The 19,226-nt window shown below is 35.6% G+C and overlaps 4 protein-coding genes across 9 annotated transcripts; 2 read left to right on the forward strand and 2 right to left on the reverse strand.

The window, feature by feature from the left end:
• The first annotated feature begins 2,664 nt into the window (after positions 1 to 2,664).
• Positions 2,665 to 6,175, forward strand: LOC140969291 (uncharacterized). Of its 2 annotated transcripts, none has more exons than XM_073430604.1 (10): positions 2,665 to 2,876; positions 3,009 to 3,243; positions 3,372 to 3,576; positions 3,702 to 3,792; positions 3,873 to 4,018; positions 4,090 to 4,333; positions 4,927 to 5,031; positions 5,123 to 5,305; positions 5,401 to 5,605; positions 5,694 to 6,175. In XM_073430604.1, the coding sequence occupies exons 2-10, from the start codon at positions 3,030 to 3,032 to the stop codon at positions 6,173 to 6,175; spliced, it is 1,875 nt and encodes a 624-aa protein (XP_073286705.1). In that variant the 5' UTR covers positions 2,665 to 2,876; positions 3,009 to 3,029. The 2 variants fall into 2 exon arrangements, with proteins under 2 accessions (XP_073286705.1, XP_073286706.1); XM_073430605.1 differs by having other exon boundaries at positions 2,735 to 2,766.
• Positions 6,176 to 6,268: 93 nt separating this feature from the next.
• On the reverse strand, positions 6,269 to 6,866 carry LOC140969292 (protein CHLORORESPIRATORY REDUCTION 42, chloroplastic). Its single transcript, XM_073430606.1, has 2 exons — positions 6,578 to 6,866; positions 6,269 to 6,475 (listed from the first exon to the last, which is right to left on the reverse strand). Exons 1-2 carry the CDS (start codon positions 6,814 to 6,816, stop codon positions 6,373 to 6,375), a joined length of 342 nt encoding a protein of 113 aa, XP_073286707.1. The 5' UTR covers positions 6,817 to 6,866; the 3' UTR covers positions 6,269 to 6,372.
• A 1,768-nt stretch (positions 6,867 to 8,634) lies between these two features.
• On the forward strand, positions 8,635 to 13,300 carry LOC140969231 (E3 ubiquitin-protein ligase RHF2A-like). Of its 4 annotated transcripts, none has more exons than XM_073430516.1 (9): positions 8,635 to 8,878; positions 9,829 to 9,960; positions 10,041 to 10,087; positions 10,500 to 10,562; positions 10,657 to 10,765; positions 11,020 to 11,402; positions 11,495 to 11,602; positions 11,850 to 12,210; positions 12,963 to 13,300. In XM_073430516.1, the coding sequence occupies exons 2-8, from the start codon at positions 9,829 to 9,831 to the stop codon at positions 12,160 to 12,162; spliced, it is 1,155 nt and encodes a 384-aa protein (XP_073286617.1). In that variant the 5' UTR covers positions 8,635 to 8,878; the 3' UTR covers positions 12,163 to 12,210; positions 12,963 to 13,300. The 4 variants fall into 4 exon arrangements, 3 of the variants coding, with proteins under 3 accessions (XP_073286617.1, XP_073286616.1, XP_073286615.1); XM_073430515.1 differs by having other exon boundaries at positions 8,637 to 8,878; positions 11,492 to 11,602; positions 11,850 to 12,187; XR_012173904.1 differs by having other exon boundaries at positions 8,638 to 8,878; positions 11,492 to 11,602; positions 11,850 to 12,214; positions 12,968 to 13,300.
• A 128-nt stretch (positions 13,301 to 13,428) lies between these two features.
• On the reverse strand, positions 13,429 to 18,995 carry LOC140969230 (protein STRICTOSIDINE SYNTHASE-LIKE 3-like). Of its 2 annotated transcripts, XM_073430513.1 has the most exons (5): positions 18,689 to 18,995; positions 16,208 to 16,687; positions 14,698 to 14,973; positions 14,256 to 14,423; positions 13,429 to 14,013 (listed from the first exon to the last, which is right to left on the reverse strand). In XM_073430513.1, the coding sequence occupies exons 2-5, from the start codon at positions 16,534 to 16,536 to the stop codon at positions 13,611 to 13,613; spliced, it is 1,176 nt and encodes a 391-aa protein (XP_073286614.1). In that variant the 5' UTR covers positions 16,537 to 16,687; positions 18,689 to 18,995; the 3' UTR covers positions 13,429 to 13,610. The 2 variants fall into 2 exon arrangements, with proteins under 2 accessions (XP_073286614.1, XP_073286613.1); XM_073430512.1 differs by lacking the exon at positions 18,689 to 18,995 and having other exon boundaries at positions 16,208 to 16,723.
• Positions 18,996 to 19,226: the final 231 nt, after the last annotated feature.

Consider the following 19,226-nt stretch of genomic DNA (forward strand, 5'->3'; position numbering starts at 1 on the left):
TATTCAGCTGTATATGAGCGAAAATCTCAATGTATGATAAGTTTATGACTCTTACACGGTGATGGAAAATAAAATAATCTTAGTGTCTAGGACAATTTTATGTTATGTTTATGCTCATGATATAAGTTATACGAACTATGTTATGCATGATATGCTAATTTTCGAAAATCATGCATATTTGTTATGTATGTGGTCGAACAACCATCATTTATTGAGTGACGGCTATATCGGTCACCTCTTATTCTAACGTTCTCAGATAAGTTAGAAGAAGAAATCAAGGAAGAGGAGCAAGACCAATTTTGAGGTTAATAATAAAATGAATCAAAAAGTTTATTTTAGTTTCGCTTATTTAAGTTTTAAATTCAAGTTGTAAACGCTTCAACATATTTTTTCCGTTTTCAAAATTTATATATTGTAAATGTGAATTTATTTTATAAATTGGTTTTTATTTATACCGTACTAAAAAACTTATTGTTTATCAATAATGCGATGGTTGAACATCATCAAATATTCACGTTGGGTATCGAAGCGTGACATCGAGTTTGTACATATTCCATTTTTAATACAATTCTTTGCAAACTCGTAGAGACTGTGAGTAATTTTCATGCAACAATATTATGTAAAATACCTTTTGTTTTATTAGAATAAATACCAAAAGATATTGAAATGTATGTTGAATTCTGGGAACTTGTACAAACACCTGTCAAAGCAGAGTGGACACGTGTAAAAGTTACCGTGACACCGAGCAAATTTTTATGGCCATTTTATTCTGATCAATTACAGATGTCCACTATTGCAATAAAGAACATATATGTAATAAAATAAAAATAATAATATAAACCTTCAGTACTCATTCAAGCAAATTTTTATGACCATTTTATTCTGATCAATTTCAGATGTCTACTATTGCAATAAAGAACCTTACGAGCGCAGACCCATCTCCTTTTTTCCATCATATCCACATAAGATTATCAGTAAAACGTCCAAAATCTGATATGCACAAGCTACAGCCGGACCCGCGGAAAAATATGACAAAATGGTCAAACAAAACCAGAAACCCAAAACCGAGAAAGGGTTAGTAGATTCATATCCCAGTTACACGGTTTTATCTATATATATGTATATTGCTGTGCAACAGGGACACAATGAGTCATGGATTTGGAGAAGCATACGCGACGAGGTCCGAGGAAGAAGGTTTCGGAGGAACCTATGCACCGAACCAGACCCTGGCTAAGGAAGACGAGAACGATAAAGTTGTTCCTGAGAATCAAGGGAGTGAAGTGAAGTAGAAGGAAAGAGGTTGAAATCAGAGCAAGAACGCACAGTAAAAAAGAGACTCTTGATGATGAACCAGAAGTACTCTATATATGTTTTTTTATATCTTTTATTTTATTTTATTAATTTTTTTTTGAAACAACCTTTTATTTTTTAAAATAAAAAAAGGTGGAAACCGAATGCTGTAAGTGCCCTTTTTAGAGAGCACAAACTCTTGTGCGTTGGATAAATCAAAGTAGGACACGTGTGTTTTGTATGACCTGAAACCGTACAAAAACAGGCCGATAACAACTTATTCCTGCTTTCATATATGTAGATACAATTATCTTCCATTAACGATGTTGCATGTAAACATTTATTATTAAACCTCAAGTATCATCTTCCATTAATATATATGGAATTTTTTTATAAATGCAAGTTGTATATATTCTCCATAAATGATGTTGCATGGAATAATATACATATCTTGAGATTGTTTCTTTTGAAGAAAGACTATAAATAAATGTTTACTATCATGAATATATTTTTAAAAATTTTGATTTACTACACAAATTTAATTATCATGCAGATTTTTTTCTGCTGCCTAATTAAAACACGCAACCTCAATTCTATACTCCTTAGTGGACATAACTAAAAGTTTAAAAAAATTATATACTATTTTGAAATTAAGGATTTAAAATTCATAGTATCAAATCAATTGGTTGTTTGACAAAATATACTTTACGATGAATGTCGATCCTAATTAATTATTTTTGGATAGTTGGTGTGTATTTCAAATCCACCACTACATGGAATCATTTCAAATCATGTCTTCAAATATCTCTCAAATCCAAATCATTTGATTCAAACGCGAGTTTAAGTTTCATTTTAAACATCATTTTGTGTGAAAGACAAGACACGAATTGATCATATATCTTTGTTTCATCCAATATTTGACTCAAAGTTTATGAATAATCAAAGTTATAAATTATACAAATGATTCAAATTATAAATCATTATATTGTTCATATGACGACCATGTATATTTTTCATATATCATTCATTCTTTGGTATCGCATGCCACAAGTCAAATAGATGCAAGTACTCTAAACTTTTGTGTGCAAGTATAATTATGTTTAGAATCTATTTTTCCTCAAAATATTATTTATGTTGAGGTTTTATTTCCATATATTTGATTTTTCATAAAATTATTATTTGAAGACCTTATATTTAACAATATTCTAAACATATAAACAAAACATCATTCCATTTAGTAAGTAAATGTTTCCATCTACTTTTTAACTTTCACATAATTTTTTGGATATTCAACGACTTATAATTGACAAATGTATCACAAAGCCAAACGACTTTAAAGATGTTGGTACCACTACCAGACGCAGTTACTACACTCAACCAAATAATCAAATATTAAAATAAATAGACATACGTGCATGTTTCATTGATATATCTGAAACTTCAAACTGTTTCTTCTTCTTTCGTCTCCTGTACTCGGTAACCGTTCAGTATCCTTTCTTCCATCATCTGCCAACTTTGTGTCAAAATAACATGCATTTTTGCAAACTTTTTATAAAGGCGGCGGGGATCTAAACTTTGAAAAGATTGTAAGAACAATTTTAAAAAAATTTCAGATTAAGGGGGACGCCCCTGGATTAGAGGAGTTGTTTAGTCTTTATGTGTGCTGTTTTTTTATACAATGTATTGATTTTCGTTGAGTTGGTAATGTTTTGTACCAGATTTTTCAAGCAGAAGTCGAGATGGAGTTGGAGTTGTCCATTTGTTTTTTGGTGTTGTGCTTGTCAGCTGTTTTTATAGATGCCGATAATTTGATATATAAAGATCCTAAGCAGCCATTGGAGGATCGAGTCGGGGACTTGTTGCAAAGAATGACTCTTGAAGAAAAGATAGGGCAGATGACACAGATTGAGAGGAAAGTTGCCGCCCCTAATGTCATGAACAAATATTTCATAGGTACATTTATTATTCCAACCTAATTTTGTATGTCGATAATGGATTAAACTCACACGAAATCTGTGTAGGACACACATTGTGTTAAAATCAAAGTATTTGAGGTTTCAAGATTTTACCTTTTTGTGCAGGGAGTGTATTGAGTGGGGGAGGGAGTGGTCCAGGACCAAACGCCTCGGCTGAGGTCTGGGTGAACATGATAAACGAGATTCAAAAAGGAGCCCTTTCGACCCGACTCGGAATTCCTATGATATATGGAATTGATGCTATTCATGGCCACAACAATGTGTACAATGCCACTATTTTCCCTCACAATATTGGCCTAGGAGTCACCAGGCAAGTATAATTCAATGTAATCTTATGTACAAGTGTACAACGTGTAAAACTTTGTGCAGGCAGTATTTTTCGTCATAAATTTCTTGTATGAAAGCGGATGTAACCGAAATCAGTCGTATAAACAGAGATCCTGACCTAGTGAAGAGAATTGGAGATGCAACTGCACTTGAAATTAGGGCCACCGGAATTCCCTATGCCTTTGCACCTTGCATTGCAGTAAGCAAATCGATGAACTCGATTAGACCAATGCAACCACCCCTCTCTATTCTATGATGCTGATCATTTAATTTATGTAGGTCTGCAGGGATCCAAGATGGGGCCGTTGCTACGAAAGCTACAGCGAAGATCACAAGATTGTTCAAGCAATGACTGAGATTATACCTGGTTTGCAGGGCGATCAGCCGGCTAACTACCCTCCAGGATTTCCTTTTGTTTCTGGAAAGTATGAATCTCTTGCACTAAGACATCTTCAGTCTTTCAGATTACCTGATTATATTTTGTTGTGTTGAGAAGGACAAAAGTTGCGGCTTGTGCAAAGCACTTTGTAGGAGATGGTGGCACGATTAAGGGAATTGATGAAAATGACACTATTATAGACTATCAGGAGTTGCTTAACATTCACATGCCAGCATATCTCGACTCGATCAAAAAGGGTGTTGCCACGGTCATGGTATCTTATTCGAGCTGGAATGGAAAGAAGATGCACGGAAATGTTGATCTTGTTACTGAGTATCTCAAGAACAAGTTGAATTTCAAGGTAAAGTAAAGATGCTTTGATCATTTTTTCATGAATATCTTTACAGGTAGACTTAAACACCCTCAGTTTTATTCACAAGTACAAATTAATCGGGGACATTAACGTAATAATAAGTATCTGTTTTACTTATGACTTCAACAACAGCACCTCACCTTTTCATCGTGGTGGTTTTCCCATGCCATCATCTATTGCCACGTTCTCTTTATTTGTACAAATGGACTTAATCTCTTCCATTTTCCTTCAATTAAAAAGACTATGCACAGGCAGTGTGTGTGCTTAGGTAGCCAATATTATTAAGGAGAGTATGTCTTTTGGTGTATTTTTATGTATTCTTCCTATATATGAATAACTATTTTTGTTATTTGATTTTTCTTTTCAATTCAATTTTCTAAAACACATAATCTAAAACTCAAAAAAAAAATTTAGTAGTTTAGAACTTACATCAGCATATATAGTTGTACACAAATTTATTGTCCATAAATTGCCCTTCATATTAAATTTTAATGATGTATATATAAGCATGCTTGGTGTGCCAACTATCGTCAGTTAAAGGAAAACTTGAATCTACAGTGTAGTTTGGACCTATATTTCAGGGTTTCGTCATATCAGATTGGGAAGGACTCGACAGAATTACATATCCACCCCATTCAAACTATTCTTATTCTGTTCAGGCTGGAGTTCTTGCAGGAATTGATATGGTGAGAGTGTTGTTCGAAATTCGTCATTATTACACAAGAATCTACAACTTGAAAGCTGTATTCTTTGTCTGATATAGTTCAACATTTCCAGATTATGGTGCCCAACAATTATTCAGAATTCATTTCCATTCTAACTTCACATGTTAAAAACAAGATCATCCCTATGAGCAGAATTGATGATGCTGTACGGAGGATACTGAGAGTGAAGTTTGTTATGGGTCTTTTCGAAAAGCCTTTAGCTGATTTCAGCTTAGTGAACCAACTCGGTAGCCAGGTTAACTTTCTTTCTAATTTTCATTGCCAAAAACCACCCCTCTCTTCATCGTGTCGTAAAAGTTCATCTATATAAAATGACATCCCTTTTGACAGGAACATCGATTATTAGCAAGAGAAGCAGTTAGAAAATCGGTGGTTCTTTTGAAGAACGGTAAAAGCCCTAATCAGCCATTGCTTCCTCTTCCAAAGAAAGTGCCAAAAATATTAGTGGCAGGAAGCCACGCAGATAACTTGGGGTACCAATGTGGAGGCTGGACGATAGAATGGCAGGGGGTTAAAGGCAATAACTTTACAGTTGGTATGTTTTATAGTGAATATAACTTTAACCAAGAAGAAATTTCCTGACCTAAAACAATTACTGAACATGTTTTATGTGAACCTTGCAGGTACTACAATCTTGGCCGCTGTGAAGAAAACTGTTGACCCCTCTACACAAGTCCTTTACAATGGGAATTCTGACATGAACTTTGTGAAAAGTAACAAATTCGACTATGCTATAGTTGTTGTAGGGGAGGTCCCCCACGCAGAGATGTTCGGCGACAGTACAAATTTGAGTATAGTTGAGCCTGGTCCTACCACAATTAACAACGTCTGTGGAGTGGTAAAATGCGTAGTTGTGATTGTTTCCGGGCGCCCGGTTGTGATGGAGCCATATGTTGGAGGGATAGATGCACTTGTGGCTGCTTGGCTACCGGGAACCGAGGGGCAGGGTGTGGCTGATGTTCTGTTTGGGGACTATGGTTTTACTGGGAAGCTGGCTCGCACTTGGTTCAAATCTGTGGATCAGCTACCAATGAATGTCGGTGATCCGAAGTATGATCCCCTATTTCCATTTGGATTTGGCCTCACTACTCAGCCTAGAAAATAGTTGTCATGAAAAGGGAAGATTTTGTCTAGTTTAATAAAATATCTATCAGCACATGCCGTGCTGCTTGAAATATTGTCGAACGATTTTTGTGCATCACAGAAGCTTCATCGAATTTCCTTCAATCTCCCATTAATCATTCAATACAACATAATGATTTAGATCTCAACTTTGTATCCTTAAAACATAGCAATTCACAATCATTCAGGAAGTTCTAAGGGCTTGAAATACTTTCCATCTATAAGATAAGTACCTACGCTGAGACGAACCGCCCACACATCCTTAGGTTTCCTCGACACAATCCTGCAGCCATTTCAGCCCACCACCCACATATATCAAACCAAAATCTATGTAGAAATTAACTCAGATAGAGCATTAAAACACGAATATTAAATTTGAGCTCACCTTCCGACGTCGCCGGGCTTAATTAAGCCAGAATTAGCGCGTAAACAAGGGACAGAAGCTGCAGTTTTAAGCAATTGTGGAGCCTCGATCACAATTATTGGAGACCCAATTTCTAGTTTCCATGATTTGGATCCATTCGATTCACAATTTGTGACGAATTGTCTCTTAAGGCTGTGGGATTTCAAACTGTTGATGTTTGGGGAGCCACGCGTGGGCATGAAGGATAAATTGAGCGCCATGAATGGATTAATTGCTTGCGGTCTCAATAGTTTCGATGAAATCAAGGATATCTGAAAAACTGTTAATTTTCCTTTTCTGTTTTATAATTCAATTTTATTTCTTTTTGATCAAATATTTCGTGATACGTTAATCTAATCTATATTAACAAATAAAAAAAAATTTTGATATAAAAAATAATATTTTCCGTGAACCGGACAAAGTTAGATATATATCTAACAAAATCGATATATATATATATATATATATATATATATGTATATNTTACATTTCACAGTACATGATCAAATTATATCTCCAATGTTGGCCAAACATTTCGTCTTGAAAAATCTCAGGTTTTTCACTTCTTTTCAAGATGAAATTTTTGGTCATATGATATCATAGATTTATATTTATGAGATATGTCAAATCGATCTTTATAAATACTCTTTAATATTGGATTAAATGATAAATTGTTTAAAAAATATACAAAAACATACTTTCAAATAAAGTTGATAATATTTACCTTCTATTTTGTGTTATATCATTCACTCGATATATAAAATGTATTCACAAAGTGAAATATAAATAATTATAAAAAAATAAAGTGGCAAATAACAACACTCTTAAATCAATATTAAAGATTAAATGTTGATTATTAATATTTAATTAGAGATTTATTTCATATTGTTTTTATTTTCTTTTTACTAATATTAATAGTTTTTTTTATTTAAATTGGAGATTGTCTTGATCTTTTGTTCGGTTTTGTCTGAATTTGTTGATCCATCCATTTGTTCGGGGATTAAGAAGTTCAAATCCGGAATTTGAGAATGCATGGTTTACAGGATGATGATGAGGTTGGCTCAGAGCAGATGATCTCGCTCGGATTCAGCATCAGCTGCTTATCACTTGTCTATCATTATTCTTTAAATGACACAGAAAGCAGCATATCAGATTTTACAGGTTTCTTGTTAATCTTGGTTGGATTCTGTGATATCTATTTGGGAGACTGCGAAAGTGATTTTAGATGGAATTGTTTGTGGTCGAGGCCTGGAAGGTGATGGAATCCAACTGAGAATGATTTTTACTTTTTCATGTGTGTTTATGTCTAGGAATTGAACTTATACATGTGACGGTGTTCTCACTTTTCTATGAGTAGGTCTCTTGTGAGACGGTCTCACGAATCTTTATCTATGAGATGAGTCAATCCTACTAATATTCACAATAAAAAGTTTCATGGATGACCCAAATAATAGATCTGTCTCACAAAATACGATTCATGAGACCGTCTCACACAATTTTTTACATTTTTCTATGTTAATGGTTAGTAAATATCAAAAGTTTGTTTTTACTTTGTTGGTTATATTTCTATAGGAGCCCACGTCCGTCATTTTAACAAAAACTTTACTTATTGATCAATTAATGATGATACAACTCAAATATTTTTAAGTAATATCGCAGATCAAAAGCTAAGTTTCGATACTCATTTTATATGAACAATTATTGCTCTGTAACAACATTGCATAAACTTGCCATTCTTGTGAACTAGTGTCGTATCTAATGTTTGTAGTTCAATACAGATTTTTTAAATTATAAAACAACTTGGTATTATGTTTGAATCGAATGAAAATTATTATTACATATGAATCTATCGCTATTTATCTTTTAATTTGTAAGAATGAATTTTAATATAGAATCCGATCAATAAATATCAACTGATATGACCAAAATTTAAATAAATTAATAAAAAGAATCTCCATATATCTTAACCATGGTACGTGTTAGCTTTCCAACTTGGGTTAGTGGAGACGTTGGTTTAATTAAATCGCAGAAAGAAAAAAAAAAGTAAAAAAAGGGAATAATTCTCCAGAAACCAACAAATGAAAAGTCCGCCGGACTACTTCTCATTCTCGCTTTTGTTTACCCAAATTCTCTCATCAAGATTTAATCTTTTCTCCGGCCCACTTCTCCTATCCTCTGATGGTCTATGTATATGAATCAGTTATTCGATTACTTCGAGCTTTGATCTGGGCTTAAATCTCCGAGTTATTATTACACTGCGAAAAGAGGAGTCTTTTCTTTGAGGTAATTCATATTCATGTTCTTGGCCACCTGTAATTGACGGGTCGTAGAAGATACTGTGTATTTTTAAAATTTTGTTGTAAATATTCTTGTGGAGATTGTATATGAAACTCAAGTCTTTTTTTGGTATTTTTTATTGTTAATTTTTTGTGGGTTTTATTTAATTATGGTTCTGATTTGGGATGCTGGGAAACGTTGAAAATGAATGATTTATGAAATTACGTTAATTTTTGGGTTGTTTTTGGTAATTCCAAAGGCTCGGTTACTTGCTGATATTGCAGTTCTTTAATTTAATGTTTGACTTTTTAATTCTTCGTGTCTTTCGTTTATTCTGTGTTACCAGCTGCTTGGACTCTCTGGATATGTGACGAAGTTTGATTAATAAACTTTTTTATTATTTTCTAGCGTTTCGTGGATAGTGATTGTTTTTAGCTGATACAGTGGCGTTTTTCCTTTTTGCTGGTTTACTTCGATTAAAAACCCTCTTAATCAAACTTTTCTGAGGCTTAAATTTTACTAATATAAAAAATATATTGAATCGTCCGCTCCACTAATCTGGAGTCTTATTGTAGATTTTAAATTTTAAGTGCTTTGTTTGATCACCCATTTCTGATTTGATTCTTGATTTCTGTTAAGGACGGTGCAAAGATAATGGATATCAGTTCTCAAAGAAATATGCAACTACGTTATTCAATTTGATTGAACACAGAGCTTTTTTACTGAATCATATATCCCTTTTATGAATGTTATTTATCCAACTCAATGGTCTCATTTGAGAATTCAATGTTGTATATTCTCCTAAACATTGAGGTGCATATCGTGGCTTGCTTTTTCCGATATTCATGCTCGGACACAGTTCTTGTTTATTCTAGACGCTTGATTGTTGCAAAATCATTTTTTGTCTTGTATATATGGTTTTTCTTTTGTAATGAAGATTCCACTTTCTGTTATAGATGGAAGAGGAAAAGATGTCTGAGAACCATTTGACATCAGCTGCAGCTTTTGTGGAAGGCGGAATCCAAGAAGCATGTGATGATGCTTGCAGCATATGCCTTGAAGATTTTTCTGATGGCGATCCTTCAACAGTATGGTTGAAGCTTATAAATCCCACGAATGTGGATCAAGATTGGCCTGCTGTGGATTAATTTACTTTTTTATTTTTCAGGTGACCAGTTGCAAGCATGAGTTTCATCTTCAGTGCATTCTTGAATGGTACAAAACTTACACATTTCCGCCAATAAAAGTTTACCGGGCAATCAGTGTCTTAAGTTGTTCTTATGATTATGGTTTTTGCTATTTCCATGACCTTCTTTGCTCTTCTAAGTTGAGTTGTAATCTCTGTTTGTTTAAAGTTTGTATCCACAAAGGTTCAACGAGTTTGTGCGTTCTTATCCTGAACTGGAGAGGGGAAAGGTAGGGTGGGCTGAATGTTTGTTTGGTCTACCATCATTTGGATCATTCGACTGTATCTCTTATCCAAACAGAATTTATAATCAAAGGGAGTAGATGTAGGAACTGTATTCTGTAAGGAGGCTGGCAATGGCACAATAGTAAAGTTCTACAGAGATTTCACCATTCATCATCTAGGTGCTCAGTGTTAATCAGTTCATATGATAATCTTTAGGTGCCAGAGAAGCTCCCAGTGCCCGATGTGTTGGCAACCCATCAGCTTGAAGGATCCCGGCAGGTGTACAAATTTTGCTCAACAGCTTCTCCTTTATGATTCGTTCTTCTTGGAAGTATTAATCTGCTATGAATCTCATTTTATGTTTATTTGGCAGCCAAGAATTGCTTGATGCTGTGGAGCATGAGAGGAATATGCGGATGAACCCACCAAGAACTACTACTATATTTCGTCATCCAACCCTTGGAGATTTTGAGTTGCAGCATGTAGGATACTCTTGTTTCTGTATTCTCGCATTCACTGTTTTAGTTAAGGGCAGGGGCGATCCTGTGTGAGCCTCGAAGGAAAAATGAAATTTTGATAATTTTTTCTGAAAAGGCGAGTTTTGTTTCCCAAATCAAATTAACCAATCTCGCCTCCCTCAAATAAAACCCTGGGCCCACCTTTGGTAATGGCTTAGTTTGAGTACATTCTACTCTTAGTCATGTTTACGTAATAATTCCTTGAACATCTGGTTCAGTTTCCAGTCAGCGCTAGTGAATCCGAGCTTGAAGAGCGAATTATTCAGCACTTAGCAGCCGCTGCTGCCATGGGAAGGGCTCGTCAGCTTGCTAGGAGAGAAGGTCAGAGGAGTAGGGCCTCTGCTCAAGGCCGTCCCCATTTTTTGGTATTTTCGAGCCCTGATGCATCTCCCACAAGTTCAGCCACTTCTTCAGTTGATCAAAGAGATGTCAATGATCCAGCTCCTACTTTCATGATCGCTGGCCCAAATTCTCCTTTCATGACTGTAGGAGAAGACTCTGCACCGGTCATTGCACGATCCTCATCTGCCCAAGCTGACCAGTTTTTGACTTCAGCGTCAAGTGCAGGTGCAGATCAGCAGGGAACATTCTTGACCAATAGGTATATGCTTTGTCGATCATTTTAAACTCTTTTACCGTTAAAGGGGTCAGAGTTTTAGTTGTTCATCAGAAGTTAATTGCTTGTTGCAGAAGGTCTCCTGCCCAGACTTCTCAAACTAGCAGTCAAGATAGAGCTGGATCATCAGATTTTCAGTCTTTTTCAGAGTCTGTAAAAACCCGTGTTGGTGCATGGTCAATGAAGTATGTGGAATTTGGAAATCGTGCTGCATTTCATTTCATCCCCTGTCCTAATTACGAAAAACTTTTGGTTTTCCCTTGTTTCTACCAAACATACCTAAATGCAGATAGAAAGTAATGGTGAGAAGATGGTGAAGGGAGAATACGGCACATTAGTTTAATAAAAGTGCTTTAGAAGAGACCTCAACTTCAAGTTCAAGAATGACAATATGATTACATGTAATTAACGCTTTTGTTCTGCATTTTTCAGATGCAAGGAGTCAATTACTAAGAGCACGAGAGGTTGGAAGGAGAAACTGTTCAATCGCAACAGTTCAATTCCCGAACCCAGCCATGAAGTTCATAGAGAGGTTGACCAAGTTATTGCTCCCGTTTCTCGACTGATGGATCATCTTGAAATATCGGAAGTCGCTAGAACCAACATAGCCACTGTATCAAACAGTACTTTGGATAGCTCAAGTTCAGGTCCTACCGAACAGCGGCATATCGCAGAGATGGGTGGCAGCTCTTCGTTGAACGAGGATAACTCGCAGGCTCCATGTGCTGCTAGTGCATCAAACTAAATCTCGATTCAGCATCTGCATCAAAGTAATAGTGCTGTTTTTTTTCCAGTAAGTCTTGCTTTGTTATCTTCTTTGGCTTGTTATGCTGAATGGTGTCACTACTCTGTTTAATGCTTTCTTTGAATACTTGGGATGCAATTTAATGGAATTAAATATCAGGACTGGTTTAGTTTTAAGGTTGTGAGAAAAAATTTACTTTTGTTTGACCTTGAATAAAATTGCTTTATCCCCATGTTGCTGCAATTTTTGAGTGCCCCTCCGATTGTTTTGGTCAGGACCGTTGCATGTAAGTTACATTTGTATGGTTGCTCTAGAGAAACGATCAACTGGTTTGAATTTGCATTATTACCTAGCAGGTTAATTGAAGATGCCGAAGATTCATTAACATCATGCATGAACTCTGTGGAATTGTGGATTCATACGCTGAAAATTGTGCACATAGCTAAACACTGCTATATTTTTATAGAAAACAAATTTTCTAAATTTTGAATTTACCTCTTACGAATGGTCATTGGCATTATGTATTTGCAAAAAAACAAGCTAATGCAGGATACTTGTGTTTCCTCTTCAAAATACCGTACATTTCATAAAGTTTGTGCAAAAGCTAATGTAGGATAATTATGTGTCTGATCTCAGATACTTGGCTATGTACCGAGCCTGTGTAGTTTGTTTTTTGAGATGCTGCCAATCTTAGTTTCGAAATTACTTGCTGTTGTTGATATGATTGTTGATATAATTCTTGCTTAAGGCGGTCTATTTTTTCTGCTATTGTTGATCTTGTGCAATCTTTCGATTGTCAGGTAAGTTTTAGCTCGCTGATTCTGCTGTTGTTGATGCTATCTATCTGGTAACGAATACAGCAACCTTTAATTTACAAGAAGTCTTACAGTTTGGTGCAATAAAGCATTTCCTCTATGGACCTTGAAACAGGTGTACAAATGATATTTTAATTAGTTGTATATTTTGTTGTCATTTTTAGTCATTCCTTCATGTGGTCCTATGGTATTATCATGTGTCTTTGATTATCTGTTGCTTATAAATAGAGCTATGAGTGACCTGCCTTTGTGTCATTTCCTCTAGTATTTGGTAATTTATTTTTGGATTTATTTTCATTTATTGATTCCAGATTTTCACTTTCTGACTTTTTGTTCCAATCTTTCTGTTTCATGTCTAAAGATGATTGACATCTGGTATTATCATAAAATGTTTGATAGATAGCAACCGTTGAAACCATCGTGAAACAGAACGATTCAGGGTAGAATTCGATGCACGAAACAAAAAACAACCTTATGATAATAAGACTGGAAACAGATTAAGTTTTAAGATTGTTTTCAATCACCAATCCATGACAGAAGCTACACAAGTTCTATGACATTTATGAAATACCAAGTCTTCGGCCTAAAAAGAGTTGAAAAGTGTGGGAAAAGAATCTGAAATCGATAACCTTCTCATTCTAACTGGTAAACGGCGACAAATGGCAACAGGACGCTTCCCATCCAAAGTTTCCCATCTTTCTCTTCGACTTCGCTAACTGCTTTAACTACTTTTCCTTGTCTATCCTCCAAAATTTTTAAAAGCTTACCTTCAGGGCTGTATTTAACGATTGCTCCATGCATATGACCTCCGATTTGCATCAGATAGTGAATCTTGGCAGAAATGGGAAGTTTCAGACACAAATGACGTAATTTTGGGTACATTGCTGAGAAGTAAGCATATATGGTTCGGCGACAATGGATTGCTACCCAAAACTCGCCCTTCTCGTTTGTTCGAACGTTGTCTGGAAATCCAGGCAGCACAGCCATAATCTCAGAGGTGCCTGCTTTTTCACCTTTTATCCAGTACTTTCTCAACCTATGTAATTTGAGGGCTGAGTTAAAATAAGTCAAAAACAAGTAAATAAACATTATATGAACACATTTGGACAAGCATTCATAGCATAGTTTCTTGACCTCCTAGAACATCTCTCATCGGAAGACTTGCCCGAAAACAATAGACCAAAAACCATCCAGTGAACATCCGATGCGTTTAAAAATTGCCACTTTCCAAGAAAGTACGAATAAATCAAGAAAATAAGGAAGAAGATAGGGGCATACCTGCCGATGGACCCCTCACAGAACACAAAGAATGATTTATCTTTACTCAGGGAAAGGCCATTTGGAAATTGAAGATTTCGAACAAGAACAGTGGTTGATTTTGTGCTTGGATCATATTTCAGCACTCTTCCACTATTTTCTCCAGAGAATACTAACAGCAAAAAATTTCTGAAACAAGTGCCATGTGAGAACTATGGATGCTGATATGAAATAGTATCCAGCAAAATACCAAGCGGCAAAAGTTTACGTAAACAGAACTACAAAACGTGGGAATAAATTACTAAAAGGGTTTTCCACCTTATCTTGAAGAAGATATTTTTTATCGTACTTTTTCTCTTAAAACTCTCGACAAATCATGCCAGTCTACCACTCTTCTTTCTCTCGTTGTTTCATCGGAAAACTCTAAATACTGAGTGGCATTAATATAAAATTTTAACCCCACCTTCTTCGATATGTTGTGCTGCTATCGGTGAAATATACAATCCCATCATCATCAATGTCTAAGTCATTTGTAAACCCAAAAGGAACTCCTTCAGCCTCGGTGGCTAGAGATGTTGCCAAACCACCTTTACGCCCAACCTTCATCAACCCAAGATATGCATCTGCGATGTACAAATCACCTGTCTGTTTGTGAAATCTTAGACCCAATGGTCTTCCACAGATGTGCTCGTTCTTCAAATAGCTAAATAGTGATGGTTTTGTATCGCATATTGCTGACCTGAAATAATTTCACTAATATGAGAGGGACTCTGTAAAACAATGTCATCCCATATTTTTCCCCGTAAACCATGATCAAGATGAGTAACTTGATTAGGAGTCAGTATGTAGAAGCTCAACAAATCGCCCTAAACTTTCATAACACGGGTAGACGGGGAAAATACAATCATCGCTGAGAGGACGATCTATACGAAACTGTGACAGCAGCACAAGAAACTAATGATATATAAACACAAATGTAAAATTTACTTGTTTAATCGGTAAATATATACGACATTTACCAGGCACAATAAAATCTAAAAGATTTATATCTACAAGTAGATAATTCTTAGCCGTAATGGCATTACTTAGACTATCATGGTTGGTCGCAAAGTAACAAAGTTTGAGAAAATAATAAACAGCAAACAAATGATGGTTTGCACCACAAACTTGTAAATACCCTCACTATGGCAGGACAATTGATCAATGGAATCTTGAAATGGCAATTCAAGCAATCAATTATAAGGGGTAGCATTCATTGCCACTTTGATGATTTTGTTTTTACTGTTGAAAGAAATATCTCCACAGAATGAGAAGCACAGAGCAAACAAGAAACACACAAATAAGAATAGCCTCATTAGAAAAGCTTCAACCTGATTCGATATTAATTTACTAGTCCGCATGTTTATATATTTTTCACCTATATTATTCTTTATCCTTCAATGCTCACAGAATAATGATTGGGTCCTATGAGAAGGTCCCACAACACATAATCTCGCTCAGTCTTGAATCTTGGGACTTTTGGCCAAGAAGTAAATGCTCAAATAAATGACATTATCGCACATTATGCAATGGTTATAGATAAATAAATCAGTATAGCAATGTATATATGATCCTGTGGTTTAAAACTTTAGCAGACTCACTTATTCAAATACAAATTCGTTGTGCACTTCAACAAATTGGTGTTGTAATAAATCTAGACCAGTTTTCAAAAAATAATAGCTAGACCTAAGAATTTTTTTTTGCTTTCAGAAAAATCTACATGTTAAACAATTCATGAAAGCTAATTGTTCAATACAAAAACGAAAGCATAAACCTCATACTAATCTAAACAAACAAACTCAGCCATAATTTTTTCAACGTCATCACACAAAACTCCAGGCAACAAAACCTCTCACACTCCAATCTCCAAGTCTGAGAGAGCAAAAATTTGAATTTCCCAGTAAAAAAAAACCCATCAATCATTCAAAACTCACCGATTAGCAGAAGTATAGGCAAAATCATTCCACTTTTCACCATCCCAGAAAACAATCCTCCCATCAGCAACCCCAGTATACGGGCCGCGTCCCATCGGATCAAATGCCACGCTCTCCGGCCCCTGCACCTGGTTCAAGAACTTGATTTCCGACTTCTGCAGCAAGTTCTCCGTGTCCTTCTCAACTGGGATTTCGGACCACGCCGGCATTTCCACCTTAAACGCCTTGAACTCCGGAAAACCCGAAATCGCACAGTGATCAAACGGGTCCACCGCACAGTACACCGCCAACAGGAGGCATACAACCGCGAATACTCCGGCCCGTTTCATTGCCGACAAATCCAAAGATTATTTCCAGATGATTCGGTTGCGGGAAGTGCAAGTGCAACGAAGGGTGTGCTACCTACTTTCCAAGAGAGTAGAACTTCTGATACTCTGGCGTATTAATTTAGGCATAAATTTTGATCCAACCACCATCTGCCTGCCACTCAAATCCAGCAACCTTTTGTCCACTTCACTTATTTACAAAATCTCCCAAAAAAATATTCAAAATAAATGAAATAAAAACAAATAATATATTTCTTTTATACATACATTATAATCTTAAATAGATTTTACGGACAGTACAATTTTATTGATAATTTTGTTTGTTATTCTTGGACGTAAATATTAAAATTTAAATACATTTTTTAAAAAAATAAATAATACACATGTTGATTGAAATTGGAGTTCGGTAATAGCAATGAAGTGGCCCCAGACAACACGCAGTATCTGGACGTCCGGAAGTTTCCTACCAAAGAGAAATCATCGTCTCGATCGATATGTACTATGTCACCAATTATTAGTTTATGATAGCTCGGTAATAAATATGCTTTGTGTTAGATATTTCTCATGTATGGTACCAAATATTTCTCAAAAGAGAAGAAATTTGGCGCAAATCGGGGATACAACTTTGTGCCAACAACACAAATTTTTTTAATGATAATTTCTATCAACCTATATATTAATTAGGTAGTTAAAAATCAACATCCCAACTAGTTAGCCTATTAATAATAAGGCAAAAACTTGTATGAGACGGTCTCACGGATCGTATTTGTGAGACGGATCTCTTATTTGAATCATCCATGAAAAAATATTACTTTTTATGCTAAGAGTATTACTTTTTATTGTGAATATGGGTAGGGTTGACCCGTCTCACGATTAAGATCCGTGAGACGGTCTCACATGAGACCTACTCTAATAATAGAGGTTGCGAATCATGAGTTGCTCAATAATAGCAAAGAGAATTGATTACTACACTAGGTCTCTCCAATATTGTTGTAAAACAAGCATTTGTGTTTCTTATATTGTCCATTGAACTTGACGTTGGGTTTTCTAACGAACTAACATGGTGTTGATGACTACACTAGTCCATTCTTTCGAAATGGTTCATTCTCACTTTCTTTAGAACACGATAATTTATCCACCACGTGCAGGAATGTAACAATATCAAGTTTGAGCTCATTTAGTTTAAGTTATATACATTATGAAGCTCAATTCGAGCTTTTATTACGAGGGTCGAGCTTGCCTCGTTTTGAAATTACGTTACACACTAATAGCTCGAGCTCAGCTCGTCAATCGATCTTGTTTTTTAGCTCGTTAAACAAGCTTATTTTCGAGCTCGTTAAACAAATTATTTTTCGAGCTCATTGAAAATTTTTAGTCAAAATATCAACTAAAATATGAAAATGTAAAAAAATATGCTCCCATTTTATAGTTTCTCAATTCCATCCATTAAATTAATCTAGCAACCTCGTGAGATAACTACAATCGTGGCCCAAAAAATATAGCCCAACTAACTAACCGAGTTCGAGCTCGTGTTCGAGTCGACCTCGCGAACAGGCTCGCAAACTTACGATTCATGAGCTTACGAGCCAAACATCATTAAGCTCAAGCTCGATAAGCTTAACAAACGATCTCGAACGAGTTTTTTACCGAACTGAGCTCCGAACAGCTCACGAGCGACTTAGTTAGTTTACCTCCATAACCACGTGAATTCTATTTGAAACTTACCATGAATTTTTCTCCATATAATCAAAATCTTTGATGAAGCTTAGCTAACAAAATGTTTGTTGTTTTGATTGTAGTTTTTTACCCCGAATCAGTTCCAACTCTTCATTTAAATTGGCACAATTTTTTTTCTGGGACGATTGGGTTGTTGCAGATAACATAGCTCTTGTTGCTATTCAAATTGAACATACTATGTGTACTTTCATCCATGAGATGAGAATTAGTTTTCGGATGGTTTTGTTTCGATTAAATCCGCACCCTCGTCGAAGAACTAGATCGAACTTTATCTTTTAGCTTTGGGATAATGTCGAGCTCCTCCATCTCGCAATTCTTTCTCGGTTGACTTGATTCTTATGCGTTAATGGTAGATTTTATAATATAAATAAATAAAATTTGAAGAGCCACAAAAAAAAAAAAAAAGATATCAACGAACCTTCAGAACAGCATCATCATCAGGCCAGGAGGGGGCGCTCAGGATCTGAGAAAGAGAGATGGAGAAAGAGAGATGGAGAAAGAGCGAGCAGCAGAGGTGGCACGAACTTCAGATTGAAAACTAAGATTAAAGCATCATTTTATCGCAGAATCTCAAAACCCCGTGAAATTGCTTTTATCAGATCTTGTTTCTTCCACATCTTTCGGTCGATCCGTTGCCGCTTCAAGCTCTCTCTTCCCAAATCTCATCTCACCGGAGAAACCCATCAGCTCCGAACGAATTTCCCCCCAAAATTTTTACGTTACCAAGGGATTAATTAGATTTATAGGTAGGGTTTCACGTGACATTTCGTTTCACGACCCTGATGTTTTGTTATTTTGCACTACGACCCTGGATTTTGTTAGAGATTGTAAATGTACCCACAATATATTATTAGCAGTTAAACAGATTACCTAAATTACAGAAACAAATATTACTGTAACATGCTCCAGAGGTTATAGGAATAAGGAGAGGCTACGTGATTTTGATGTATCAATAG

Source organism: Primulina huaijiensis, unplaced genomic scaffold (genome assembly GCF_012295235.1).
Source record: "Primulina huaijiensis isolate GDHJ02 unplaced genomic scaffold, ASM1229523v2 scaffold40277, whole genome shotgun sequence".
NCBI lineage: Eukaryota > Viridiplantae > Streptophyta > Magnoliopsida > Lamiales > Gesneriaceae > Primulina > Primulina huaijiensis.

Coding starts and splice junctions, on each gene's coding strand:
- LOC140969291 (XM_073430604.1), top strand. CDS start 3,030: ATGGAGTTGGAGTTGTCCATTTGTTTTTTGGTGTTGTGCTTGTCAGCT. Junction 3,244..3,371: donor CATGAACAAATATTTCATAG/GTACATTTATTA, acceptor CTTTTTGTGCAG/GGAGTGTATTGAGTGGGGGA. Junction 4,334..4,926: donor AGAACAAGTTGAATTTCAAG/GTAAAGTAAAGA, acceptor CCTATATTTCAG/GGTTTCGTCATATCAGATTG.
- LOC140969292 (XM_073430606.1), bottom strand. CDS start 6,816: ATGGCGCTCAATTTATCCTTCATGCCCACGCGTGGCTCCCCAAACATC. Junction 6,476..6,577: donor AAGCCCGGCGACGTCGGAAG/GTGAGCTCAAAT, acceptor AAATGGCTGCAG/GATTGTGTCGAGGAAACCTA.
- LOC140969231 (XM_073430515.1), top strand. CDS start 9,829: ATGGAAGAGGAAAAGATGTCTGAGAACCATTTGACATCAGCTGCAGCT. Junction 10,563..10,656: donor AGCTTGAAGGATCCCGGCAG/GTGTACAAATTT, acceptor TTTATTTGGCAG/CCAAGAATTGCTTGATGCTG. Junction 11,403..11,491: donor GGAACATTCTTGACCAATAG/GTATATGCTTTG, acceptor TGCTTGTTGCAG/AAGGTCTCCTGCCCAGACTT.
- LOC140969230 (XM_073430513.1), bottom strand. CDS start 16,536: ATGAAACGGGCCGGAGTATTCGCGGTTGTATGCCTCCTGTTGGCGGTG. Junction 14,974..16,207: donor GCCTATACTTCTGCTAATCG/GTGAGTTTTGAA, acceptor AAATTATTTCAG/GTCAGCAATATGCGATACAA. Junction 14,424..14,697: donor AGCACAACATATCGAAGAAG/GTGGGGTTAAAA, acceptor CACTTGTTTCAG/AAATTTTTTGCTGTTAGTAT.